The 9,776-nt window shown below is 37.5% G+C and overlaps 1 protein-coding gene across 1 annotated transcript in view; it reads right to left on the minus strand.

The window, feature by feature from the left end:
- LOC127420027 (PDZ domain-containing protein 4-like) overlaps nucleotides 1-9,414 on the minus strand; it is a 47,305-nt gene extending 37,891 nt beyond the window's left edge. The window contains exon 1 of the mRNA XM_051661955.1: nucleotides 9,322-9,414. Coding sequence (XP_051517915.1) covers nucleotides 9,322-9,381 — 60 coding nt within the window. The 5' untranslated portion in view covers nucleotides 9,382-9,414. The remainder of the gene's footprint in view (nucleotides 1-9,321) is intronic.
- Nucleotides 9,415-9,776: the final 362 nt, after the last annotated feature.

A 9,776-nucleotide genomic window follows, 5' to 3' on the forward strand; every position in this document is an offset into this window, starting at 1 on the left:
TGTTGTCTTAGACTTAGACTGACATCTAGTGGTGTGGATCCAGCATCATTCAAACACAAAAGTTTTCAGTTACTGATGCCATTGTAAAAACTCACTATTTGCAGTCAGCCATGATTCATTTAATCCATGAATGAAAGTGTCCAATAACAGGGTGGTTACTGAGATTAAACAAGTGGTCATGTGATCCTAACATGGCTGCCCCCATGAGGAGACCCTCTCCATGTAGAATAAAACAGCTTTTTTAAGGCTACTGATATGACTGGAGTCTCCATTTTAATGTGAGTGCTCATGATTTTATCCATATATTTCAAAATTACAATTCATTCATTTAATGATAAAAAAATACTTGAGTGCACTATTAAAGGGATAGTTCACACAAAAATAAAAATTCTGTCATTATTTATGCACCCTCATGTGTTCCAAACTATTTTTGCCCTCCACTGTAGCTCTTTAATCTTATTTGTACATTACCAACCATGAAGTGGCGAGCTTGAAAATGCAGAAGTGTAAATGAGATTTCAGAGCTGTGGGGAGGGCGACATTTTTTGTGATGTCTGTTTCTCACACAATTTAGAAGACTTGAAATATAGTGCGCAAGTCATATGGACTAATTTTTATTTTGCTTTTTCATTTCTAGACCTTGACAGCCACTGGTCACAGTATGCTTTATTTATATGGGAAAGAGCAAAGTGGACATTCTGCAAAACTTTTCTGGAAACTATTCCTTTAACTCCTGTAGAAAGATACAAAATGTTATAACAGGTAAATTGCTGTCTTTGAGCATAAATCATACTGAATAAAGAAACTATAAACAAACAAAAAATGGCACGACTGAACATAAAACCTTTTTATTCCCACCCCATTTCTCTCTGGCTTCTACCCTTTCAAAGAGCTGTCAAATCCAGCAGACTGAATGACTACCTGTAGTGCGAGATCAGATGCATCAGTGTGTGGCTGACACACTGAGCTACAGATAATGCCAGGGTAAAAACAATATGCCAAATGCAAAGTTCATGAATCAACATCCACCATTAAATATACATTCTATTTTCCTGTTTAGAAATGTGCAAAATTTGTAAATAATAATAATAATTATTATTATTATTTTGCTTTGTTCACATTCTGTTAGAGAAGGACTACCAGTTAGGTGATTCTCACAACACCTGTCAAGAAAATGTCCTGGTCATATTTAACCCCAAAAAAAAAAAACAAAAAAAAAAAGAAAAGAAATTATTATATTTTGCATATTTTCAGGACACTTGAGTATATTTTACCACCCAATACTCATTATTGCAACATGTTCAAATGACGTTTGAATGTTTTACTTTTACTTTTACCAAAGTTTTTTTTTTTTTTTTTTACTGTATTACAGTAAAAACTATGCTGTTGTTTAATTTAAAAAAAATTCTTTTTTTTAAATTAAAATCCGCAAAAATGAAAGGCAGTACCAAGGGAGTATTACTTATATGTATAAATACTTTCAAATTTAAATAATATATCATTTATTAGCATTGTAGTCATGAAAGTATCAACTTTTTTCACATTGGTTATTTGAATAATAATGCAAAAACAAACAAAAAAATCTTAATGGCCCAAAAAGTAGACTTAATTTTCTGTGTAAAATATAATTTCTTATATGTTTCTTTTGATTTTAGAAAATTCTTGACAGGTTTTGTGAGAATCACCCTATTATAGGGGTTGGCAACCTTTTTGACATGGAGTGCCATTTTTTATTTTTCTGGTCAATGGCTGTGCCGACTTGTTTGCAAATTATTTGCATGCGCTGCATGAGTTGGGTATACTGCAGTCTCGTCATATTTTAACTTTTTGTTTAGCTCTACATCAAGATGTAGATTGAAATGTAGGTGTGGAATTTATTAAAAAAAAAATAGTCTACTCCTCTCTCACCATTGCTGGTGTGCCAGTAATTACCCCTCTGTGTGCCAATGCTGGCACATGTGCCATAGGTTGCCGACCCCTGCCCTGTTAGCTAACAGACAAATAAAAGCACTTTGATAAGTGATTATTATATTAACACAAGGTTAATTAAGGTACCAAGAGAAGTACCAAGGATGATGGAACAAAGGATTATAGTTACACTTCCACTCCACATATACATAGCCAACACAAAAGTTCTCTAATTTGGTGGATTCAAGGGAATAAAAATGTTTTAATTTAGCTTAATTAGTGGGCTCTTTCAGCGAAGAGGATTCCAGCGAAAGCGGTCAAAGGGAGTGGACACATCAATAGAGAACTGCTTGGATAACTTCTTTTCATTTGTGAAATATGAATATGGATCATTTGTGTGTGTGTGTGTGTGTGTGTGTGTATTTTTGTCTAAATTAAAAGTAATTTCTGCACCATTAGCAACACCAAACAAAACTGCAAAAAGGACTGTTTTCAAACAGGATTCTCCCCCTGTCTGCCATTTGAATTTTTTTTTTTAGACACTTCACCTTTATGATTAAAGTTTGAAGACCTCCCACTGACATGTTAGTGTGTGGCATTTCATTTACACAGAACCAAAGCATGGCTCTTGAAACTCAATTCTTTGACAAGTAATCCAAGAGAGACCAACAACTCTTATCATGGAGCTAGAAATTGTAATGAGATGAACCTGAGATTAAACTCGACAGAGAAGCCCTTACAAAAAAAATCTAGAGTTCTGGCAAACTAGCCGAAAACTTGCCACATATTTGTCGCAAATTTGCAACTCATTATTTTCACATGCAAATGAGTTGTGATTCTCCATAAATGTTTGCCAGAAGTTTGCAGCTCATCACCAGTTGTGGTGAACCTGCAACAAATCTTTGGCAACAATAAACAATTTGCCGCAAAGCTCATTTACATGTGAAAATGATCAGTGGTGAACAAACGGCATGTTTTTGGCAAATTTGCCATGAACTCTCAATTTTTTTTAGGGAGGCTGTAAGATTTACAATTAGACACTGCTCTGGACAGCTCCGTGGGGTCCTGAGGAGCAACTAAGGCCCATCAATTCATTTCTGCTCTGTGATGCATAGAAATCAATTACTGCTGTCATCTGAGGGCAAACAGCTGAAGAAAAAAGCTATCTGTACATACTTCCATTCCTCCAAAGCTCTTTATCTCTCTATCATTCTGCACATTTTTTCACCCTCTTCTCCATGAGATTCTACCTCTATTTAAGTCCAGCTCTCTGTTTGAGTCTGTAATAATGTATTTGTCTTCACCTTCTATCCTTCATTCTTCATGTCATATCATCTAGCACCTGCTTTCTTGTTCTGTCTCTGCATTTTAAGGGTCAGGGGTTTAAGCATAGACCTGAGTAATAAGCAACCTGTGATATGTGTCATTAGCTATGTTTCCAACCAAGCTGCGAATTTTATTTATTCGAAAAACCATATTATCGCAAAAACAATGTGCGAATAAAGCCGCATTTCCATCCAAAGATGTTTAAAAGGATGAAATAGTCACTTCCGGAGAAATTGTAGCCACTGTGAGTGTTTTTTTTTTAAAATATAAAATACTGCTGGTTTAGAGCACGCAGTCAAAACACTAAAGAACTTTGTCTCATGTTTGGGAGCGACAGCACGTCACACACTTCTGGGAGCACTATATACAGTACGTGCGTTCATGCAACCTTATGACTTTACCGTGCGGATCTATAAGATATTTTTCAAAAGTGTCAATATACCTTCTCTTCCATATAGTTAAAGTTTGTTCTCGACTTATTTGCTCTGCAAACTTTTTGTGGGTTTTGGATTTTCTAGACACTGTTATTTCAGGTGACCAGAGCAACATTTCAGATGTGATGATTGGTCCGCTGGTTAGTCCAGTAATGAACGAGTTTTTCAGTCACATGACCTTTTTGATGAACTTTTATTCCTAACAAATTCAATAGGAGATTATTCAGTAAATGTGTTTCCATCATAGTTTATGCGCATTTCTTCTTATCTAATAAAAAATTTATCCACCTCAAGTGAGCGTATACAGTTTTTATGCACATTTTGGGGATTTATTCACATGTTTTTATACGATATCCCAAAACGCACATACATTTTTTTTTTTTTTTTTGATGGAAACATAGCTATTGGCTGCAGTATTATACGGCTTTTCCAAACTTTTAGATGATAATATACCAGACTGATCTCACTATGAATTCGGCAACAGAAGGTCGAAAGTTCTTTAGCTGAAATTGGTCTGTGCTTACCGAAAATTGAACCACTGCCCCCAGTGGCCAAAGCTGAAAGTGTTTTTGAAAGTATAGGCATGTGTAAGCTCCAGTTTCCGGGTGAAATTTCCACAGAGTGGTGCCAAAAGCGAGTTGTTTTTAGTTGTAAATGATGTGATACAGTGAAGAGAAATGCATATTTTATTAACCATACACCTTAAAACAAACCCCAACCCTAAACCTAACCATCAGTGGAGTGAAAATGTAATATTAGAGGTATAATGCAACTTCCAATCCATATGCATTACTGATTAGATGAAAGCTTTTTCTTCCTGGTTAACAGCTTAAACAGCTTAATCAACCTAAAGTGGTTTGCTGGTTTTAGTTGGTTAAAGCTGGTCTAGCTGATTTCTCAGCCTGGCCAAGATGGTGGTCAGCTAATTTCCTTAGCCTGACTACACTGTAAAAAGTGGTAACTTACAGTTGTTACCTTTAAGCCCTTGGTATACTTTCATTTTGACACGAGTGCTCAGTGTCTGCGTAGAGTCGAACACGAGCCTGTCAAAGAATACTCCATATAACTATGCATGCATATACACAGGCGGTTTGCGCATGCACGCTACAACTGCTATGAGACCCCAGACTTACAAAAAAAGATGTCTTTATATTTCTTCAGATTAGGGTTATACAAATGCAGGTATCTCCAGACCTCCTCACTTTTGTCTTGCACATTCACTGTTGTTGTTTTTACCTTCATCTCCTGATGTTTAGCAGCAATTATATCTTCTTCTAGCGCTTCTTTGTGACAACAACGGCTCAAAACGGCTACCTTGTGAACCCACTAATTAGTGTAAATAAAGCTGCATGAGCATTCTGCGCATTCAAACACGTGCAGTTAGAAAAATCAGGCTGTATGCGTGAGTGCTCGCGCACTCTGCTGATGACTAGATTTGTGTCATGCGTCCTGAACGGGGACCGTTCTGACCGAAGTATACTTTGGGCTTAAGGAGCTATTTCTACCTGATCTAACCTCTAAAAATGAGTTTTGTTGGTGAAATCTGATGTATTAAGGTTGATTCAGTGCTGTTAAATATTAGTTCTGACATGAATAGAGCCAGGTAATTTAGATGTTACCACATCAAGCACATATTTAAGCTTTTTTCAGTGTACTTTATAAGTGCCCAAAACCTCACTAAAACCAGAAAACCAGACTAGCCTGACCAGTGCAAACTAGTTTGATTGCCCGCTAAAAACAACAAATCATTTAACCCTGGGTATTATGCAACTGGTATAAGCTATACCTTCCAGCTATATCAACCAGCTTATTGAAACATTTGGCTTTTTTTTTATTTTAGATATAAATGTTTAATTCCTATTTATTGCAGATTATTTAGTAAGTTGTCAAATTGTAGGTGATTTCAGATTTTATTGTTACTGATGGGATTTCCCAGTGTTTTCCAATTAACACCGTAACTCTTACAAACACTTTTTCTATACATTATTTATTGCCTTTATATAACTGTGGGGATCCCACAGTGTAGGTTTTTCAGATTTTACTACCATTGTGGGGACATTTAAGTTCTCCTTCTCTCTCTACAATATCAGCATGTTGCATGAAAACAAAGCTCAGAATTTTGTAAACATCACACACAAGATTGGTCTCTGGTTTCCATCAATAATCTGTACACATAAATGATTACGATGTTTGTAATTACATGGTAGCATTGCTCTCCTTCTATGCATTAACAGCTTTAAAGGTTTGAGTGCTCTGCTAATTGGTTTTGCTAGTATTGGGAACCTCCTATCAACAAAAGCGTGCAATAGATTATGCATCTGCAGTCTGGTTGCAATTACAAAACCAGAAAAGCATTTCAAATATCTGTGGCTTTCCTCAAAGTCACCTTTGGTTTCAGACACCAGCTGTGATTTAGGAGTTCATTGCTAGTCTGTTTTGTGCATTTTATACTGGCTGAGTAAAAATTTAACAGTTGTAAATAAAGGCCATCGTGGAATTTTTGACTACATTAATTTGTTTGAAAATGAAATGTTTTGCATGGATTGAATATTTTCTTCCTTTTAGGGAGTATGGGTAATAAAACCAATTAAATCTTATTTAAACAAGACAAACAAACAAACATGGAAAACAAGCAGCTTACTGCAACCACAGACAGATGAAATCTGTGGGGACATTATTACGTGAGAGAGAGAGAGAGAGAGAGAGAGAGAGAGAAAGAGAGAGAGAGAGAGCAAGAGAGAGAGAAAGTGAGCAAGCCTAGACTGAGAATACCAGAATAAATTATAGGCAAATGTAAAATGAGAGACAAGATGGTTGTCATGTCTAGATGTGTTCATGTTCATGTTTTGTGTTTATGTCTTTTATTTTGAAAAGTAGTTCCATGTCATGTTATTTCCTGTTTCCATGTCAAGTCATGTGATCATCCTGTTTCCCTCATGTTCTTTGTGTCTGTTTCCCATTGGTTCATAGTCTTGTTATTGGTTCTATCATGTCATTGGTTTATGCTCATTGTCTTGTTATCTTGTTCAGAGTTCTGTTTGTTCATTGGTTTATGTTTCCCATGTCCATGTATTTAAGTCTCATGTTTCCATTGTGTTTGGTTCAGGTATTGAATGTATTGAATGTTGGTGTAAAGCCCAAGCCCAAGCCCAAGCCCAAGCCCAAGCCCAAGCCCAAGCCCAAGCCCAAGCCCAAGCCCAAGCCCAAGCCCAAGCCCAAGCCCAATGTTTTGTTCTCGTTCACGTTAGTTAATAAACTACACTTGGATTCTACACTTCATCATCATCGTCTACCTGTCATTGCATCCCAGCCTGCCAGCCAACGTTACAGAATACCTGACCACCAATATGAACCCAGCAGATCTACTAATACGTCTACGTCAAAGAAAACGTTCTATAGAAGACTATGTGGAGGACTTCTGCATCCTGGCAGACAAGGTAGGCTTCAATGAGATCACCCTCAAACACTTTTTTTGTGCAGGCTTGTATGAGCCGGTGCACTCTTGGATGCCTGGCAGTTGGTGTACCTTCAATCTGGCTCAATATATCGACCTTGCCCTGTGGATAAGTGGTTCAACTTTCACTGTGGGGGAGGCGGATAACGAGCCAGAGTCCCACGTCATGGCCGCCGGGTCAAGCCATGTGTGTTAAAGTGCTTCATCTTAACAGCCTTTAATCCCTTAAATGGCTGCATAAGCTTCTACGTGACATTTCAGAACACTGCTTTCTGCAAAACTATGGAACAAGCAGTTTTTATAAGTGCATGTAAACGTGCTCAAAGTCTTGATAGAATGAAAGATAGAGAAGCCTCAGCAAAGTCAAATTTTGTATGATGTACACACCGCAAACTAGCAAGGAACTATGCTTCTAAACACAGGTGGAGAGCTGTAGTTCCAACCACACAACTTTGTAATGTTGTTTGGAAATGTCCATTGAAACTATGGTTTTGGGAAACACCAAATTGTTGAACTATGTTGGTAATGATGGAACTTGTGATCATAGCCTTGTGAGCCACAGTCACCTTCGGCTTGCTCACTGGGATTCTAAATACAATTATTATTTAATTACTTATTTTTAAACACAATTCACAAACGTATATTTTATCAAACTACACAATGATGACTCTAAGACATTATAGATACTACAGTTTCATTTTCTGTTAATGCATGATTTTCTGTAAAGCTGCTTTGAAACTATGTGTGTTGTGAAAGGCGCTATACAAATAAAAATGACTTGACTAGCTGGCTAACAATGCTTTTGGGAAATGTAAGCATAGCGTAGTTCTAGCAGGAAGACTAGCAGCTGTACATCATCGCACCATTAGCTAGGTAACTCCTAGCCAATCACATGTAAGCCATTGCTTTATAAGTCTGCTCACAATCTATCACATTGCTGTTTCGGTGTGCTAACACGGCAACCTCCACCACCAGTTGAGTCCCGTCCTGCACGGGGGTAGGCTCCTCGGCCCTACCTCCTATCTCCGGTAGGATATGACGGTTCCAAGTACAACTTCTTCGGACTGCCAGACGGGGCTTACGCCAAAGAGAGACATACATTTTCTGTTTTATATTCATCAAATGAATGTCATCTTGAATTTCACTCAAGTCTGCAAGTCTTCCTGATAGAAATGCAGCCCAGTCCGACAACAACATTGACACAACAAGTGGCATGAGTTTAAGCGGGACTATCTGTATGATTGATCAACAGGAGAAGAGGGGCATATTCTGAAAGATTTTTGAAAACTGTTTATTTTTGCAATTATGTCCAAATGGATAGCTGAAGACCTTCAGTGTTGGGTTCCTTTTTCTACCATGAAGTCCTCAACTTTTAAGTTCAAAGCACCTCCAGTTCAACATTCAGAGAAGGTACACATGTTGCTCTATGTCCTGGCTTTAAAAGAGTCATTAACAAGCTTTTTAACTGTACATTTAATTCATATTAAAACCTGACTATCTGTTTGATTGATCAACAGGAGAAGTGGGGCATATTCTGAAAGATTTTTGAAAACTGTTTACTTTTGCAGTTATGTTCAGTGCAAGAATTACACACTTCATCTTTTACACACTTCATCTTTAAGATGTGTTTCGGGTGATCTGATCATAAATGGACATTTTCGTCAAAAGACTAAAATGAACACTGGGGTATAATTAATAAAATATACATTCTTATTGGCTGTATTACACCATTTACAACTAAAAACTTGCTTTATGCACAACTCTGTGGACTGGAGCTCACATGTGCCCATACGTTCAATAACACTTCCAGCTTCGGCCACTGAGAGGAGTGGTTAGAATTTCAGTAAGAACAGACTTCAGTAGCAGGACTTTAATCCAACTTTCACTGTATTCACAGTGTGACTAGTCTGTTGTAGCAAAGTTAGGAAATGGGAATGAAGACCATGGAGATTGCATGATACGCTTCCTAATACAACTGGATAATGCAGTCAGGTAGGAACACCTGCTAGAGACCAACAGTACAGCGACTTTGTGACCTTTAGCCATTCAATCACTACCAATGTAAATGCACCTTAAGACTGATTATTTATGTTATTAAGCCGGTTCTCGCCTCCTCTTTCCCTTTTTCCTTGTTACACCTACGCAATTAAATATTATGGATATGGGAAACATTTGACACATTTTGGTTTTGCTTCTTACCTGGAACATGACTCGATATTGCTCCTCAGGCTTCTGCACCACACACATGTTACAGCCCATCCTGATGTCTGACCCTTGACCCCTTTAGGCCACGAACCTTTTCAGACCACTTTTATCTGTCCGTATTTTCCACAGAGAAAAGACTGTACTAGCTTGGACACAGTAGCATTACCAGATTCAAATGGATAGTTGAATACCTTCAGTGTTGGGTTCCTTCTTCCACCAATAAGTCCTCAACTTTTAGTTCAAAGCACCTCCAGTTCAACATTCAGAGAAGGTACACATGTAGCTCTAAGTCCTGGCTTTAAAAGAGTCCATTAACAAGCTTTTTAACTGTCCATTTCATTCTTATTAAAACCTGCTTCAAAGTGGAGAATGAACCATCCAACCCTTTTTAACTGTAAATCCAAACTGTCATATTTAAAGTCTATTGTGCAGTGTGGAATTAAACAAAT

The sequence above is a fragment of the Myxocyprinus asiaticus genome, chromosome 29 (genome assembly GCF_019703515.2).
Source record: "Myxocyprinus asiaticus isolate MX2 ecotype Aquarium Trade chromosome 29, UBuf_Myxa_2, whole genome shotgun sequence".
Lineage (NCBI taxonomy): Eukaryota > Metazoa > Chordata > Actinopteri > Cypriniformes > Catostomidae > Myxocyprinus > Myxocyprinus asiaticus.